Below are 19,907 nucleotides of genomic sequence, written 5' to 3'. Positions count from 1 at the left end.
TGCTTTGTCCTGTACACTTCTATTACAATAATCTGAGCAACTGAAGTAATATAATGTTGGATACTTTCCAATCGCTTCACAAAATTTAATATTAAATTCCAAATCATCACACATTTTTGTAGTCTCTTATAGCTTACACGCCACTTTTCAGTGAAGACATACACACGTGTTGCTTCTAAGGCCACTCGAGAATAGAAGGGGGCGTGGCGCTGGCTTCATAGTGGCGAGCCTGTGACCCGTCACAGCTGTGGGCATTGAACATTTGTTTACATGGAAGGGATTTGAAAAAGAGCCACGAGAGCATTGTGCCTAACATACCAGTAAAAAAAAAACCAACCCCACATTATTAAAGAAGGAAGAAAAATACACATTATTTATTCCTTGTTTAATAGTGTGTTTCATTTACAGGTATGTTATAGTGTACCGCCTGTTGCCATTTCTTGATGGATGCAGTATTTTTGTATCCGTCTCTTGGCATAGGCCAGAGCAAAGTGTAGCTTCCACTGAAGTCCTAGTCTCATTCATGGCTGTGACAATATGGAAGCTGCTGGTGTATGGGTGGTGCTGAGTAATGATATTAGGAGCACAACTAGTGCATCTGAGTGTTATGACAGGTGTTGCTCATAGGATCAGTCGTGCTGCAGTAGCACCTTCTGGTCCAGTGAGGAAAGCAATGGCAAACTACCTCAGTCATCTTGCCTAGTATGCCTCATTTGGGCTCTGCCATTGGTTTTTGCGGTTTCCCTATAACCGCATAGTCTTTGGTGGTGCTATTTGAGGATCAAACCAGCCTCTGGGCTGATGACCTAACAGACATAGTGTAATATTTATGTTGAACTTGGCTGTTTGACAGATTGAAAAGTTTTTAAGTTACATTCCCCTATTTATGTACAAATTTAGCCCTGGTAATGACATGATGTCCCAAGCCCCTTATCAACAATATCATTGTTGTGATCAGTCTCGTTTGCTGTCCATCTCCACCAGACAGCATTACTGCTGCAAATAAACCTGTCAGTAACAGCTAGTATTTTATAAAATCTTATTCAAGAATAATAGAGGCACTTATCTATTTCAGCTTCCTTTGAAATTCACTCTCGTCAGAGTGTAATAAATTCATAGCATCCGAGTTTTCTTCACAATATTACAAATAATAAATCTCTTACATTATAAATCACTGCCAACAGCTGTAGCCGTGTTGAAACACCGGATCCCATGAAATCTTGAAGTTAAGCAACATGTGGCATGGTCAAGATTTGGACGGGTTGCCATGCGCTGTTGGTAAGGGGTACAGGAATGGAGCAGAAAGGAACTGGCCACCCTACCGTACATAAACTTCAGCTCAGGCGCACCTCAGTGGAGGTTCGGACCTGGCTTCGGGCAGAATACACCCTTACCTTATAAATCCACTGCTGTTTGCAACCCATTTTAATGAAGAATGTTGAAAAGTTTCTTCTTCTTTCATTACAGCCCCTGTAGGACCATAGGCAGCTTTGCCATTGTTTTGAGTTTTCTTCTTCTCCTACCAGAATCTTGTCAACCTCTCCTCTCCCATTCTTCAGCTGATGTTTTTTAGTATACTCTTCTCTTGTCCCCCCACTGGTGCTTCTCTATCCTATTCCTGTACTTTTCTTCGTAAGATTAGTTGGTGTATATTTATTTCTCCAGTTCTCTATCCCTTCCAACAACAATCCACTTGGTTCCAGTCTTTCCTCCTATCCCCTTCTAGTCATTCCCTCCATGTTCAGAAAATCTTGCTCTTTTGAGTCGTTTCTTTGGAGATTATCATATTTCGGTACAGTTCAAACCTTGATCTTCCTTCCCATCTTTCAGCTCCTATTTTTGGTCCCAGTATCTTCCTCATAATTTTCTTTTCTTCTTTCTCCAGTTGCTCTGCGCCATAGCTTCCTAGTGTCATCTTCTCAGCCTCTTACAGTACAGTGTTCCTCACTATTGCCTTGCAGTGCCCGAGCTTTGCGGCTGTTAATATGTTTCGTTTATTATACGCTTCTCCAAGGTAGGTAGTCCTCATCTTTCTCACCCTCTCTTTTATCCCCTCGCTGCTCCTTTTACTTCATGTTACATATTCTTCATGGCACTTATACTTTTCTACCTCCTGCACGGTGCTTTCTGGCGTTTTCCAATCCCTGGTGGTGTTGAGAGTCTTCGTCTTTTCATAGGCGATCCATAGCTCTACCCTTCTGGCTATCTGGCTCATGCTGAGTTGTTTCTTTGATCACCTCATTTTAATTGCTCCTTTGAATTTACAATATGAAGGAACACAATGAAATTAAAGGAGAAAAAAATTACACTGGGTAATATATATTCATTTATTTACATCAAAAATTTAAATTTTACACAATAGCAATAGTAAATAAAATAGGAACCAGGAAAAATAAATTCCACCACGTGCTAAGTACAATTCATTCTCGAATGAACAAAATAAGTATAAATGCAGCATATCTTATTCAGGCAGATTAATAAAATGCAAGTACGTCATCAGCGGTGAAATTCTACAGTTTCCTTCCCTTCAGTATTTCTGAGACCAAAGAACTGAAAGGTGTCATCCAGTGTTTAAATTGCAAACAAGTTCTAATAAGTAATAGAGAGTAGCCTAAAAGGAGGAAAGTAAAGCGGTTCATATCTGAATACAGTAAAAATTGCACATTTTGACATAGACTCCACATTCATAAAAATTCATTTTTTAAGGAAGAAGAATTAGGGAATGGAATAATTTATCAAGAGAAATGTTCAATAAACTTCTGAGTCATTTGAAATTAGTTAAGAAAAGACTGATGGGGAATCTGCCATCTCTGCCACCTCTGCCACAGCCCTAAATGCAGATCAATGATGACTGATCACTTTAGTCCACATTAATGGAAAATCAAATTAGTAAAAAAAAAATTAAAAAATTTTTTTTAAATGCCTCGATCATGGCCATCCATCTATACTTTACATCACAGCCTGCAGTACTGCTAGGTTACAGTTCCATTACACATTTTGTTATAAGATATAGCACACAACTGCAGGATCTCTCTTATAAACTCAGACCATCCAAGCGGGGTTTCTACTCTGAGACCTAAGCAGCTGTACAGGATTATAAGAATTCTATAAAAAAGGTGGACCCTCTTGTAAATTTATTTCTTATAATTGCACTTCAATACGAAACAGAAATGAAATTTATAGCTTATAATTATAAAAAGCTGTATGGGAGGCGTGCACATAGTTCTTGAGCTTGCAAGGAGTGTGCAAATGTTCAACCTAGCATCAGTAGCCAGCCTGAATCTCAGAGACAGTTATCCTTGCAACGCCGTATTTTCGTATGTAAAAGTTATTTTAAGTAAGAGTCGGCTTGACGGGGATGCGTTGCATTTGTCAGCAATTTCCTGGTGAAGTGTCACCAGATTCACGTAATTGTAAATAAATTTGAAACTACTGGCTCAGTGCTCAGTAAAAAAAAAAAAAACCTGTGTGCACACGAACAGTTTTAATACAGGAAAAGCTAGACGACATTAGTGCGAATCTTGAACGGTCACTAAATAAATCGCTCATAAAATTAGCACAACAAGTAGGGGTTTTGGTTTCTTCTGCACACAGAGCTGTTACACATCAAACCGTACAGGTTTACACGGGCCCATTGTTTAAAACCTGCTGATCCAGCTACAAGAGTGAGATATTACCACAGCTTGTTTTCTTTTTGGATGAGGTCTGGTTTCATCTTTATGGTCGTGTGTACAGTCATAACTCTCACTATTGGTGTGCAGAAAATCCTAATGGTGTTTATGAAGTCCCTCAGCAGGAAGGATGACACTTCCAGCATCTTTTATAAAGTAAGATTTCATATAAGATTTTATGCACACTTTAAGCAGGGCGGCCGCACGCAATGTAAGTTAGACTGAGGCAGCTGCTGTAGGGAAGAGTACAAACACTGTGCGCTCAGTCTGGATTTATAAGAGATACCCTGTATGCAAAAGAAGTTAGTAATTGCAAGTAGTGATTGTTTATTCTTTTCTGTAATCCCTCATTACACATTTTACGACTGTAATTTTTCATCAGATGGCCCCTAGCCATTAACCCTCTTGTGCATGAGGACCTCATAAGAGATCATTAGAGTTCTTGTGCATTTTTATTCAATACTTTTTTTTTTTTACAGGTTGCTTTATGTCGCATCGACGCAGATAGGTCTTATGACGACGATGGGATAGCAAAGGGCAAGGAGTGGGAAGGAAGTGGCCCTCGCCATGTGTAGCCCAAGCATTTGCCTGGTATGAAAATGGGAAACCATGGAAATCCATTTTCAGGGCTGCCGATAACAGTGTGGCTCGAACCCACTATCTCCTGAATGCAAGCTCATGGCTGTGCACCCCTAAAACGCAACTCACTCGATTTTATGTATTACTTACGTAAATGTTAAAAGAGTTAACTAAAAACAGCAAAACAGCCCGTCACTGGGATGAATTGTGACACTCTGGGTGCCGTTTAAGTGCAAGTTCAGACTTCATCGGCATTCAGGCCATAAGGGGTGACAAAGAAAATGTCCAAAGTAACCGAGATCAGTTGTGAATTCACAGTTTTGGAGTTCTTCAGGCAAATTGATGACAGTCCCAATGACCGTTGCAATCATGTACATCATATCTCTAGTGCGACATGTAAATATGTACATTTATCACTTATTTTTATTATTTGACAGGATCAGTTACTTCCCAAACAATCTGGGCTGCTGTAAGGACTAAGTTCCGCGAGAAACAAAATAATCTAAAACTAAAAAACTTTAAATTAAACATACAAACAATAACGTTAAAACTACGAAATAGTTCGTAAAAATCGAGTGAGTGGTCCCAGGCTGGGTCAGGGATTTTAACATTTACTGGTTATTTCCTTTGGTTCAGGGACTCAAAGTTTCTATCCTTTTCAGCATTAGATTTGATCCTACATGGAGCCTCTTCATATATGCATAGGTCACCGAAGGGCATCAATGTGAAAGACGTGCACCATGCCTCACAGGAGAACACACACCATTATTATTATTATTATTATTATCATCATCATCATCATCATCATCATCAATGATCTTCTTCTTCATTTCTTGTTTCCAGCTGTGAATCAAGGACCTCCACAGTATTTAATTTTTCACAGCTCTCCAGGATGAGAACACTAGGAACTGTACGTCGCTTTTGGGAGATGCCCTAATTGTTTCCGAGGCCTCGACTCCCTCTCAGTCATTTTATAGGTCATTAGTATAATGGGCTTGCCACCTCGAAAGGCATTTTATACCTACTGCCAGGATTTTTTCAGGCTGCCCCTAACATGGAGTATAGACACTGCTGGATGGACTTCTGTGGTATTACCTCCACCAAGGGACCATCATAGTAATGAAAAGGTGCACCTGAAAAGGGCATTACCGGGCGAGTTAGCTGTGCAGTTAGGAGTGCGCAGCTGTGAGCTTGCATCCGGGAGATAGTGGGTTCGAATCCCACTGTCGGCAGCCGTGAAGATGGTTTTCCGTGGTTTACCATTTTCACACCAGGCAAGTGCTGGGGCTGTACCTTGATTAAGGCCACGGCAGTTTCCTTCCCATTCCTAGGCCTTTCCTAACCCATCGTTGCCATAACACCTATCTGTGTCGGTGAGACGTGAAGCAAATAACAGAAAGAGAGAAAAGGGCATTTGTTACATTCTGTTAATTTTCTGTGCTATAAAAGCATAGGGATTTTGTTCTACTCTTGCAAACCGTAAAGTGATACTGTTCACATTTCTGGCCACATAATGTGCAAATACACTGATTATTTACTTGATGGAACTTCTTGTTCACACATAGTTTACAAGAATAAAGTATTGATTAGGTGGAGAACTCATCCTTCATACTTGTGTACTTCAACTATCAATACAGACTATGAAGCGAATAGATTATAGTACACATAGTTTATGGTGAAACCCATGTATCGCTAGCCTAATGATAGTATGTCTTTGTATTTGGTTTGTTCCGGTCCAATCCCTGTATATCATTGCGTCTGTCCCAAAGAAATTGTAGTCTACCTCCTCTGCTTTCCGTTTTCTTTTTGTTATTAGTTCATTGTACGGTCCACTGGAAGGTAGTTGTAGTTAGATCCTTACTTCTAGGAAGAACATTTCTCTTGTCAGGGCGTAGACAATTCTGTTTGGAGCAAATTTTCCAGATCCAATAGCATTTTTTCAGGAATCTTGTTTTGAAATTTTAAATTTTTTAAAGATCAGAGATGGTTAGTTACTCCCAAATGAGGGTGAGCCCATACGTAACTATAGGAGTTATTGAAGTTTCAAAAAGTGTCATAGCTATCGCTAGTGCAAGGGATGTTAAATTCTTATTATTATAAATTGCACCTATAGCTGTTTTCCTTTCTTCGATATGCATGATGAAAGACTCGGTGGTTATCTGTAGTGTTATTCCAGATATTTAAATTTTTTGACATTCCAAAAGTTCATTTTCTTGTAATATAATGTCATTTCTTGATTTTCTTCCCCCTTTTCTAAAAGTCATTTGCTTTGTTTTTTCTAGATTTATTTTGAACTTGTTCTTCTGTGCCCATTGTTCAAGGTTGTTTAAAGCTGATTGCAGTTCTTCTTTGTTGGATGAACCTAGGACCATATCGTCAGCATATAGAATAAGCAATGTTTCTTTAGTTCCTTCCAAAATTTTTCCTATGTCAGCAGTTACAATGTTGAAAAGAACGGGGCTAATGGGGTCACCTTGTAGGACTCCCATTTGTTTGTACAATATCTTTAGATACTGTGATTTCATCGCTGATCTGAAACATGTCGTATTTTAAAATGTTTTGTGTGATTTTCTCCAATCATGTCTGCGAGTTTTGATATGAGGATTCCGCAGTCTACTTAATCAAAGGCTTTAGTATAATCTATGAAGATTGCATATTTTCCTTCTGGAAACCTCAGGTTGTTTTCTATGTCGTCTAATAAAACTTTCACCGCATGAGGTGTCGATTTTCCTCTACTGAAACCAAATTGGTTATCGGGTATTTTTTCATCCATAATTTCTGTTAATTTGCTTGTCAAGATTTCTGTGAAGGTTTTAAAACCCGTCTTTTCTAGGGTAATTCCTCGATAAGAGTTCATGCTGTCTGTATGATCTTTTCCTTTGTAGAGAATCTTTAGTGTTGCTCGTCTCCATTCTTCAAGAATTGTTCTCAATTTTAAGCATTCGTTGAAAAATTATCTCCAGAATTGACCAAGTATGTCCTTTGATGCCTTCAGGTGTTCGTATGCTATTTGGTCCGGTCCAGTTGCCCATTTGTTTTCATTTTTGCAATGGTAAGTTATATTTCCTCTCGTGAAAGTATTAATTCTCTATCTATATTTGTATTGCATTTATTTTGGGTTATTAAGTATCCCTGATTCTTTTGTTCTGTGTTCAATATGTCGGAGAAGTGTTTTTCCCATTTTTCAATTGGAATTTTTGCATTCCTACGTTGATATTTCTTTTTAAGAACAATGAATCGCTTCTTGCGTCCTTGGCTAGTTTTATGTCTTCTTCTTCAATGTGTTTATGCCTTTTATCCTTTATCATGTTTTTTGTATTTCCTCCGCTAGGTTGCATAGATTTCTAGATTTTGTATTGTTTTGGTCATTTTGGCTGTCCATAGTATTTGAAGAGTAATTTTTCTTTCTTTATAGCAAGACTTATCAAACCATGGTTGTGCTCTTCTTTTTGCAAAAGGTTTATGAGCTCCTCTAATTAGGCTGTTAGTTATCTCTAATGCGGCATCTAATCTTCCTTCTGTTATATGTTTCCTTGCTTCTGTCACAGTCGTTTTGTTTCTTAGTAAAACATCGTTATCCAGAAGTCTTGATACTCTGTTTTCTGGAGAAACTGGAATATTTTGTCTCAAGTTTATCTTATCTTAATTTCAATGTCTGCTTCAATAGGGATATGCTTTCTGATGGAGGCAGCAGCCAAAGTCCACATTCCTTGCTGGTTTCCTATTGTAATGTTGTGTCCTTTGCAGAATGTTAGGTCCATTGCGTTCGTGCCGTTTGGAGCTATATATGTTGGCATGTCTCTCCTGTTCACCAGTGTGTAGCCTTCGTCGCCTGAAGTAAAATGTCTGTTTTATTCTTTATCAATTAGGCAGCTGAAATCTCCTGCCAGTTTCCTCTTGTTTTAGATGCTGCTGTCATGATGGTTTCTATTATGTCTTCAGTGCTTATTTGTGATCTAACATACATAGCTATTATAGCATCTATTATCAGCCTGTTTCCTCTCTGTGTAGAAGTTTGAAGGTTCCTAGTGTTGGCTTTATAAAGCAAGAGACTCCACCGGATGGTCTTCCTTTAGTTGGGATAGTATATGAATGTATTCTGTAAAAACCATTTATGTGCGTCAGTTCCATTATGCATGTTTCAGTGCAGATCATGATATCATATTTGTTAATTTCTTTGGCTGCAGGAAGGGCATGACGTGTGTAACTCCTTCAACATGCCAATTAATCATCTTAAGTTTCAAGTGATACTCCATTTTGGTATGAACGGCAAAAAATAAATCATCTTATTATTATTATTCTTCCTTTGGGCCAAAAATCTGGAGAATCAACTTTCGATAATTCACTGGAGGCGATTTCTACTTTAAAGACCTTGTTGTTTCCTTTAATTTTTAGGTTTTTGCAATCAGTTGCTCCTGTTATGTCATTCTTTTTAATGTAGTTTTTCAGAGCATCCAGAGTTGTGTTATTGTTTGATCTACCGATAAAGACAAAGCTATCTTAAGAGAATATTGAATTTTCACGACCGCATTGTAATCGAAACAGACTTTCAACGTATTAGGTCATGTTACGTACATGTAGTACGTGTTCAAGAGATGTTAGGTACAGAACAAAAATGGCCAGCCGGACACCAGGATGCATGCCATCACTCTGCTCAATATATATGGCTTGTTGTATATGTGCATCAAGAATGAGTGCCATTTTTTCCATGACACCAGTGTCCAGCTGGCCATTTTTGTTCTGTACCTAACATCTCTTCAACACGTACTACATGTACGTAACAGGACCTAATACGTTGAAAGTCTGTTTCGACTATCTTAAGAGCTACCTCAATGCCGGAATCTAAAATTTCTTTGGTCCCGATGGTTTGCCTTGGCCTGGGGAATTGTGTGTTTCTTGTTTTTGTAATCTTATTCCATGACGAGTTTCTTCCTGATCTGAGACCTGTTTCTTGTTGAATAATTTCCACAGGAGACTCAGTTTCTTGAATCACTGAGGGTCTTGATATTTGGCTGTTGTTTCTAATTTCCTTGTCCACTGTTGTTATCAATGGATGCATGCCATCACTCTGCTCAATATATATGGCTTGTTGTATTTGTGCATCAAGAATGAGTGCCATTTTTTCCATGAGCATACAGGTTAATTCTTCCATTTTATTTTTCAGCTCATCACAGGACTGTTTATTTTCTGCAATGGTTTGTTTAATATCTTTTCCTATAACCTTTAGCTCTTCACGTGATTTATCATTTTCTGTTAGTTAGTTTTATTTGTTGTTCTAGTGTTCTCTCTTCTGGAGAAGATGTATATTGATACCATATGTGTCTAATAATATTCTGCATTTATTACACATCTATAGTAAACTTCGCTTTTTATTTTTGAGAGCGTTGTATTCTGTGGTTGTGATGGAAGTACAATCCTTATTGCACCACTTGTTACAGTTTCCGTCACAACCAATGGCGCTACTATCGTTCTCCTTGTCAAAGGGTTCTTACATTGAGCACAGTTTTCTGGAATAGATTGGCATACTTGCAATTTGTATTTTATAGTTACTTTTAGTTACACGTTCACTTAATGATTCACTAGGCTCACTGTAGTATATAGATTGGTCGTAACTGTTTATGAAAACTGCAAAAATTGAACACACGGTCTCTGTTTATGATGGGTAGATGCTGTTAGTTGTCCACCCGAGGATATGAATTTCAAACCGACTAGAGGAGTTGTATATCTTGCTTTGACAAACGGTTACTCTTTGGCAATAATTTCAATATATCTAAGTAATGCCTGTAAGGCTCTAATTAACAACTGACTATTAAATTTAGCCTGGATAACACTATCAGCAATAGAAGAAGCTAATAGCAATGCATTTAACAATTAATTATTTATATTTATCGTGAAAATACCACTAATCATATGCTAAAAGTGTACGCGCACTTCACTTCACTCCTTTTGTCTTAACTCATTTCTATATCTTTTTTTAGATTGCACTCTTATTTATCCCCAAGTCCAGGGCTGTCTCTTCCGCTATCTCCACCATATCGAATTAAACTTTCTCTGTCATAGATGTTGTTAGGTCTTTACTAGTAACTCTGAGCTGGGATCCATAATGGATATTACACACTGGGTCAGTGTGTTCTGAGGATCACCACTCCCTGGGTGATCTATCTCACTGATCTATACACACAAATTTATCCCTTTGAACTTTTGCCCCAAATGAAAATACGTTCAGTTGTATTGTAATGTGATTGTTTGTTACAATGACATTTCATGAAATCAGTAGCAGGGGAGGCACTCTGAAAACCAAGAGATGCAGAAAACACAGGAGAAAAGAAAAATGATTTATTTTGGGCACATACTGCAGAACGAGAAGTACCATCTCCTTCAGCTCATTGCTGAAGGGAGCTGATGGAAAAATCCAAGGTAGAAGAGGATCTAGGTGAAAGCAGATTTTATGGCTCAAAATTTTTTGACACTGCTCAGGTAAGGCACCTTTGCTACTGTTCCGAGCTAGAAAAGCAAAGTGCTGTGGATCGAGATGACCACCTATGTCCATTTAAGACAAAGCAAATGAAGGAGGAGAAAAAGATTATAGAAAACAGCCATTTTTTGTTTGTCACTAATCTTTATAATAAAACTACAGTAATCTCTTGAATAATTTCAAAAAATCAGTCTTGTTTCAGTGAAATCAGTACTTATTAAGGAAGTAAAGCTAAACATTAATGAACTCTTAAGATGGGTAACATAAGTTAATACAGTTACCCATCTTAAGAGTTCATTAATGTTTGTATATATTGTATATAATGTATATATTGTATATAGTGTATATATTGGTATGTTTATATTGGTTAAAAAGGTCCCAAACCTTGACCTAAAGGTTGTTTACAGGCTGAAGATGCCCAAAATAATGGGTGAAACATGTACCTGACCTAAATAAGTCTACATAAAATCATGTAGATAATAACCACATTAAACGTGGAAAGTATTGAATAGGTGGTTTTTTATTAAATTATCCTTGATATCTATGCCTAACGTCATCTTCAATATGGAACAATAATGAGAGTTGTTACTTGTAATATAGAAACTTTTGTCTTGCAATGGGAAGAGGAATCGCATGCCAAGCTCCAAGTGTGGCATTTTTTGTTCCCCCTGTACAGTTATCTTGGAAGAAGACTGGCACAACTTCAAAAATAAAAATTTTCAGGAGAAGCATTATAAATAAGTACATATTAAAATCTAGATAAATTCTCAAAGTTGTAACGTTCAAGAACCAAGTAATTCAACAAGTGAAATTTAGGTATAATCCTCAATATTTAGGTATGATAGTTTTATAACCACTCATGTGGTGGCCCTAAATCATCCCTGCTTTTGATCTGTGAGTCTTTCCAAATGCTACAAAGCAGATATTATGCAAGTTCAACTCATGACACTTTTGGAGTTATTTCATAACAAAAACTAAATACTGGCAAATTTTGACTTATGACAGTCTTTTTGCAAACCAAGTCAGTCAGTAGGTGGGTGAGAATCGCCAATCATATGAAAGTTACATGGCAAAAGCTCCATGCTTAATCGTAGTGCAATGACTTTATGTACAATATGTCTTGGGTCATCTCAGCAGTTGGAATGTCCTTCCTTGAAATGCAAGCAATGATATGCAATACTCATCACATAATGCAGTAAAATACCCTGACCAGCAGAATTAATGGATCACTTGAATTTTCAAAGGAAAAAGCATGCTAAATTGTGGATCAGTGTAATAATAATTGTATGGCCTCAGCTACCATGTGCAGGCATTTCTATCTAACCTGACTCAGGCTGCCTGCATGTGAATTTCAGTGTTCAGTGTTACTCTACCAAGCTCTGTTGTTATCGTCGTATGCTCAGATAAATCTCATTGTAGACTGTATTGGACATCAGAGTTTGAATATTAAAATAAGAATAATAATTTACACCACCTTTCCAATACTTATCTTTCCTTATATTTAGGTTATAAACATTACAACTGGTGTTGTAAGTTGGGACATGTTTCACTTAACTGTCGTAAGCATCATCAGCCGAAATAAATCTTAGCCTAAAGTTAGGTCAGGGCTCCGAACCTAGTGTCTTTAAAATATATGGTACCCTAAGATTTGACATTTACATTATAGAAAATCAAATAGACTTAAAACTAGTGTGATAACATATAAGAATGTTCATCATGGCTAAGAAAAACACACAATCGTGTTGACAGAGGTTAAAAAAAAAAAACAGAGTACAATACAGAGCTTCTAGTGAAATAATTAAAATCATATAGGATATCATTGCTACCAGTCAGTCAGTAAGAATGTCCATACATAAAACTAGTGTGAAAACATACGGTCAAAATTACAAACCTATAAATTGCATAATTGTAGAAATCTTACATCAATTAATATTTAAATAAAATACTACCTTCCATGTTTCTGATACCTTTTTAACAGTTTTAAAACTTGTGCTAAGCTATTTGTTATTGGTGAGAGGTAATATCAAGGAAACTTTATATGTAACATATATTTCAGCATTCATTGGATTGCGTTACTCCTATTCCTTGAGTTCATGAACAAGAATCCATTCCAACACACCCAATCGTGTATCAATCCCGGAACCGATACGAAGTCAACACATGCGTATAGAGCAATATATGGATGCGTCCATGTACTGACAGCAGACTGCGTGTTGGAAAGAACCTATAAAGTACAACATACAGCTGGTAGTGAAGTAATTAAAATCATTGCTACCAGTCAGTTATTAAGAATGTTCATACATAAAAACGAGAAATCACATATTGTAGTTGACATGGAGTAGTAACACTTCAAACCTATAAGCAGCTTCAGGCGTGATCAATCCTGTCTGAAGTGTTACTACTCCACGTCAACTACAATATGTGATTTCTCGTACCCAACTCACGTGTCTATGCAAGAATGAGATTTAATTAGTTAACAATTCTAATTATCTTCTTCAATCCAAAGAATATAATAATCATTTTTATGTATGAACATTCTTATTAACTGACTGGTAGCAATGATTTTAATTACTTCACTACCAGCTCTATGTTGTACTTTTATGTTTTTAACCTCTGTCAACACGATTGTGATAGATAGATAGATAGATAGATAAAAGCCTTTATTTTCTGTGGCGAAGTTAGGGCTCTTGGCCCTTTCTTACACTTAACCATACATATATTATTATTTGTTAATACGACACTGATTAACTTAAAATACTAAGAACTACGAATAACACCAATTTTTAAGATAAAAATATGAATATATACATGCAAAGATGAAAAAAAGAAAAAGGAACTGCCTACAAAATACAGATTTGAAAAAATACTCATTTCGATACACAACGAAAGAAATATACATGTAAAAATATTAGTAAGCGTAATAAATATTTTAAATGAAATTCAACTAATTGTATCCTTGCAATACTACATCTAAGTTAAATGCAGTTACTACTAGCTATGTTTAGGCTGCTTCTACTTCATAAATACAGTACGGATCTTTTTAATTTAATTTAAATTATACCGGGCGAGTTGGCCGTGCGCGTAGAGGGGCGCGGCTGTGAGCTTGCATCCGGGAGATAGTAGGTTCGAGTCCCACTATCAGCAGCCCTGAAAATGGTTTTCCGTGGTTTCCCATTTTCACACCAGGCAAATGCTGGGGCTGTACCTTAATTAAGGCCACGGCCGCTTCCTTCCAACTCCTAGGCCTTTCCTATCCCATCGTCGCCATAAGACCTATCTGTGTCGGTGCGACGTAAAGCCCCTAGCAAAAAAAAAAAAAAAAAAAAAAAAAAAAAAAAAAAAAAAAAATTAAATTATCATATTAACCCAATATTTTATTTTAATGTACAATAATCTCATATCATTTTCAACACAATCACTCGTTCCACTCATACAGGTACCTTGCTGGAAGCACTTAACGAGAAACTGCTGGTAAGAGGTTTTAAATATAGTTTTTGATGCAGCATCCTTGATGTCTTTGGGAAGAGCATTCCACCATCCCGAAGCGGTGATAGTAAATGTTCAGTGGACAGGTATTTCTAGGAGGGACACTGAGCGAGTATCATGGAGATGTAAAGAACCAAGGTGACGAAAATGGCTGGAGAGATAAGCAGGGATGTCTTCCGAAAGTACCTGGTACACAAGAGTATTTGAATGTAGTTTACGCCTGTTGTCTAGTCGTAACCAAGATATTTGTTTATAGTAGGGAGAAACTCGAGCGTCATATCGTAAATCCATAGCATATCTAAGAAAAGCATTTTGAGTGTGTTGTAGTTTCAAGCTTAATTCATTTGTTATATTCGTTTACATCACAGTAGTCGATAATGGGAAACAATACTGACTGAACAAGTTGAATTTTTAGTGATCGAGGGAATAAATTTCTGAACAGTTTTAAGGGTGCAAGCCACAATAAACCTTTTTACAGATATTCTTAACTTGCGTTGACCAGTTTAGAGTTTCTGTGTGTTTTTCTCTTAGCCATGATGAACATTCTTATATGTTTTCACACTAGTTTTAAGCCTATTTGATCTTCAGTATGTAAATGTCGAATCTTAGGGTACCATATATTTTAAGGACACTAGGTTTGGGGCCCTGACCTAATTTTAGGCTAAGATTTATTTCAGTTGATGATGCTTACGACAGTTAAGCGAAACATGTCCCAACTTACAACACCAGTTGTAATGTTTATATTCTAAATATAAGGAAAGATAAGTATTGGAAAGGTGGTGTAAATTATTGTTCTTATTTTAATGTTCATGCTCAGAATATCTCGGTTGTATCATGTAATGAACAACATGGTTATACAGCGCATGAGAGAACAAAGAAGTAACAAAGACCATCAAAGAAAGAAAGACAGCATACTTTGGCCACATAATGCATAATGAGAAATACCGCCTCCAACAACTTATACTTCAAGGAAAAGTAAAAGGAAGAAGAGACCCTGAACGATGATGCATTTCCTGGTTGGAAAACCACTGCCGGTGGACCAGTTCATCATCATCAGCTAACTTATGTAGAGCAGCTGTTATAATAGAGGCGTGGACCAGATTGCCCACCAATGTCCATGGCACTTCAAGGAAAAGAAATTGTTAGAGTAAATTAGATCTCTTCTGGATGATCCATAGCTGAGCTTTAATTAATTCTGTAAGGTGGTGGTGGTGATTATTGTTTTAAGAGGAAGTACAACTGGGCAACCATCCTCTATATAACACTAATCAGAGAGAAAAAAATGAAGGGATCTGACGCTTCAAAAAAAAATGAAAATATCAGCCAGAGAAAGACAAGGGATACAAAGGGCGTGAACATGAAAGACTCCTCTAGCCCTCAAATGCTCAAATAGCTATTACAAGTAACAACTCTTATTATTGTTCCGTATTGAAGATGACGCTAGGCATAGAATCTTAAGGATAATATAATAATAATATAATAATGACCATTATTATATTATCCTTGAGATTCTATGCCCTGCTCTAATAGCTACGGGGTTGGAAAAGAACAAGAGTTGATCAAGGGAGGTCGGATAAGATAGATGAAAGTAAGGAGCCTGGCTAAGGGCCCCATGCTCCCAAGTTCAGAACCCCTGTGCCTAATTCTGGAGGATAAACACCAAATGTGTCACAAGATATTTTAACGACACCATCATACGACACGTAGTGTCAAATTGATTTTTTCCCTGCCCTTCAAAAATTAGACTACCTCAGACAGGTTTGAACCACAATCTTGCGATCTGGAGTTCAACATTCTTTCATTAATCCACCTTGTGTTTCAACACACTTCTGGCAAACAAAAATTATAGAACATCACACTGTTCCTCCTTTGGAGCCACAATATGAATTAGTGTTTAGCAAACACTACTTTTGGAGTTGCTATGCCTTGTCGAGTTAGTCCAATAGAATTATTTACATGGATTGTCACATCACTGGATGAAACCATTCAATCAAGGGGAGTACATACTCATTTTCTTTACACTAGTCCATAAAGAAAACTTTCACAAAAATCTGCAGAATTTATTGTTAAGAGTCACTTCCCATAACATTTATATGAAAACAATACTGATAAGGTCTACATATTACAATTCCTTTAAAACTAGTTTTTAATTATAATCCACTGGAAATAACCATCAGGTACAATTCAGGATTGCAATTTATAGAAAATTTGTAAGAGCGAGTAATCAGAATCTGATGCAATGAAAAGTTAAGGAAATGTTTGTGGTCTGATGATATTACTAAAACCTTTATGATATAATGAAGTATTTATCGGAGCCAATGGCTATAGAAAATATAATTGGACAGAATTACAAATATTCTTCATTTTTAGATTTGTGTTTGGAAGCTCTTTGTTCCACTGAAAGAGAAAAGCGCACAATTATTTTAGATATTTGAAGTGCAAAACTGTGTCAAAGGTACATGTCCCTCCCTACAGCACATTCCAAGATATCTGTTGCACCAATCTCCACATAACTGGTATTTACACTCTGTAAGTGGTACCTCGCTGCGCTGCAGATCCGATGATGAAAACCATGCACTGCAAATCTGGTCATCATATACCTTAGCTTGAAATTTGGTCCTTTCCATTGTTCTAGTATCACAACCTCAGTTACAAAGAAATCATCCCATATTTCTGTTCTTTTATTGTTCATTTCTTTATGTCCACATACTGCGAATAGTAAATTTGACCTCAGTTCCCCTCCAGGGCATATACCAGGTGAGACTGTGTGAACTTAGACATGCACAGTACTTTTTTTTTTAAAAGGAAAATTGCCTTTACTTTCTCAAGACTATCTGTTACATTGAGAAGGGGCCGAAAACTGATACCTTTATCCCTCCTGAACTTATTACATAGTAAGTTTCCTTTAAATCGAATACCAGGAGTGAAGAATGACTGTAGGTTGCAGGGGTAGTGAATTTATCATTGGTGACCACATCATATTCATCATATCACCATGGTAACATATGATAATTGTTTAACTTCTTACGAGGGAAGCGTCACTCCTCATGCCGAAACCTACCTTGAAACTTCGGCGACATAGCCAATATGCTACGAGAAGATCATATGCCAAAAAAAAAAAAAAAAATTAGCAAGCACCCTGCCAGGCCCCGAAATACACACAGACCTATAAGCAATAGGAAAGTGATACTAGTCATTACATATTGGATTGTAAAGTCCTTGATGTGGAGCAGTGAGCAAAAATCCACGAATCAAGTGGTGGTTTACTATTGCACTAACACATCAAACGTTTTTGGCAACGCAATGATATGAAAGGGCTAGGACTGGGAAGGTAGCAGCCGTGGCCTTACAGTCCCAGCACTAGCCTGGTATGAAAATGGGAAACCATGGAAAACCATCTTCAGGGCTGCCGATGGTGGGATTCAAACCCACCATTCCCTGAAAGCAAGCTCACAGTTATGCGACTTTAGTTGCATGACCCATGAGTCAGTCAGCAATATAAGCAGATGGCTCGCCAATGAGGCAAGGGTGTCGAGTTGCGCTGCGTTACTGTCTGGCCATGCAGGATACCAGCTTCGATTTCAGGGCCTTGGCAGTGGAAACAGGCAGCTAAAGTTTTTGCGCGTGGTCTTCTAGTACCGTAGCACATTAGTTTTGTCACCGAAAGTTTAAAGGCAAGTTTCAGCAGGAAGAGTGCGATTTCTCCCTTATTAGAACCAGATCGAGACCATTTGTAGGAGAAGTGCAAGGTAGTTGCCCTCATATTTCTATGCTCCGGAAATTATGTACAATTAAGTCATATGTTTGTGTCTGAAAGGGTTACCATACCAACATGATGCTCAGAAACTTGCATGATGCTGTGCATATACCGATATGGTGTGAGATAACTATTATACACCTAGCTGCACTTCGGTGGTTTTCCTTTCTAACAATCAGCACTACTCCAACCACAAACTCCTTAAGTGAAAACTTTATCTGTCATAGTAAGTGAAGTTACCTGTATCCAACAGTTGAGCTGAAGTGTAAGTTGCAATTTGCCACAGTCTACACCCTCTTGTGCATACTGTACTAGGCCTACTTCAAATCAAAATTAGTTTAGAAGTACTTTTTCATCATAATCTCAGCAAAACCAATGGGAATTATAAAATTTACCATTCCACATTTCCCAAAAATAGCAGTGAAGTTTCTAATTATATTTCTCAAACCAGTTGGATTTCTTGTGTTTCTCTGTAACTTCCTCAGAAGTTTACCAGACAAAACCAAGTACAAGTGATACACTCCAAATACAATGCAAAATAAACTAATTGAAGCAGTTGTATTCAGAATAAAAATCTGCAAAAGATTGTATGACATTTCACGTCCAGCTAACCATTTCGCAAATGAAATGGGGAGAAAATGTCTTAATATAAGTGCAGTGTCTCGTGAAACATCTTCATAGAGATTCATTTCAACACACACAAGGTTAAAAACATACATACAGACCAAGGCAGTATACAAAAGTAAGACTATGAAATATTTCATATTCTGTGAACTAATACAGGCACCTAGAAAAACACAATGGTGATCACGTTCAAAGATGCACTTGGAACACAATGGACAGTGACGACAATTTGACAGACAACTCAAACAGCATTTTCGACAATACCAAACTTTCTGTATGTTAACATCCGTGATATAATTACTGTATGACACAAAGTCATAATTTACAGAACTATAATCATTCTTCGTAACTGGGTACAGATCATTATCACCACGGTATCTTGATGAAGGATGATACATTTTATCCTGATAACCTAATATATCGACCTCAACCATATTAATATCCTGTTTTTCCTTCTGTTCTGAAGATTTGGCAGAAGTGCAGTTTGATGTTACGTTCACAATTGCGGCCCAATTGATGTATACTTGGAATGTAAGGATAAGAAAATATACATAATTTTGGCCTGTACTGTGAAGAATTCCCAAAGAAATGTACAACAGCCAAAATGAATATATTAGTGTCACTAACGGCAACACTTTTAGTACTTTCCTCAACAACAATTGATCCATCACTCTCCGTCAGGTGTTGTCAAAACACAAAAGGAGAAAATTGAATGTCCCAAGAAGTGTCAGGTAATATGAGAGCAAGAATAGCTTAGCTCAATGTAGTATGTCACTTTCTACCCTAATAACCCTTTGTCGCGTACTACTAATCAGACATCTGTGCCATAATTTCGCATATCGTGTTACTTCCGGAATGCTCATCGATTACGCCATCTTGTCAGAATTGTGTTTTCGCTCCATGACTGAATCGATAAAGGAATTTTCTACAATGTAATATACTAGGATTGGATAAGTTTTATGATCAATGACAAATATGTATATAAATTCCGATGTTGGGCACATACACGAGGGAAATAAGCCCAAACTTGAGCTTACAGGTAAAGAAATTAGTGGCAAACATCATCCCTACGATCTCCACCTTTTCTTCCAAATGGTTCCCAATTTCGTTTTGTCAGTGTGAAAGCTAAAAGGTGGAAAGTTTCGTGCAATGGCGATGGTGGGCTTGACAGCTATTTGGGTTGTGCATAATTGCTTGCTTATTGTTGGTTCAGAGGTATCTGATACAGTTACCTTTAAACTTTCTGTTTAGTGCTGTATTCGGTGTGTTTTTTCATAATGATGTACCAAACCATTTCAGTTATGTTAATGTATGA

At 37.3% G+C, this 19,907-nt stretch overlaps 2 protein-coding genes across 2 annotated transcripts in view; one reads left to right on the top strand and one right to left on the bottom strand.

Annotated features, from left to right (window-relative positions):
• Nucleotides 1–15,806: 15,806 nt before the first annotated feature.
• LOC136885722 (palmitoyltransferase ZDHHC22) lies at nucleotides 15,807–19,448 on the bottom strand. Its single transcript, XM_067158453.2, has one exon. It carries the CDS (start codon nucleotides 19,258–19,260, stop codon nucleotides 18,307–18,309), a length of 954 nt encoding a protein of 317 aa, XP_067014554.2. The 5' UTR covers nucleotides 19,261–19,448; the 3' UTR covers nucleotides 15,807–18,306.
• Nucleotides 19,449–19,502: 54 nt separating this feature from the next.
• LOC136885337 (uncharacterized) overlaps nucleotides 19,503–19,907 on the top strand; it is a 157,869-nt gene continuing 157,464 nt past the window's right edge. Inside the window, exon 1 of the mRNA XM_068230284.1 lies at nucleotides 19,503–19,631. Within this exon, the coding sequence (XP_068086385.1) occupies nucleotides 19,559–19,631 (73 nt within the window). The 5' untranslated portion in view covers nucleotides 19,503–19,558. The remainder of the gene's footprint in view (nucleotides 19,632–19,907) is intronic.

This window comes from Anabrus simplex, chromosome 14 (assembly GCF_040414725.1).
Source record: "Anabrus simplex isolate iqAnaSimp1 chromosome 14, ASM4041472v1, whole genome shotgun sequence".
NCBI lineage: Eukaryota > Metazoa > Arthropoda > Insecta > Orthoptera > Tettigoniidae > Anabrus > Anabrus simplex.
The sequence above is the reverse complement of the archived record's forward strand: the minus strand, read 5'-3'. Positions and strand labels throughout refer to the sequence as shown.

What these genes read in the sequence shown, in the direction of transcription:
- LOC136885722 (XM_067158453.2), bottom strand. Translation starts at nt 19,260, where the DNA reads ATGGATCAATTGTTGTTGAGGAAAGTACTAAAAGTGTTGCCGTTAGTG.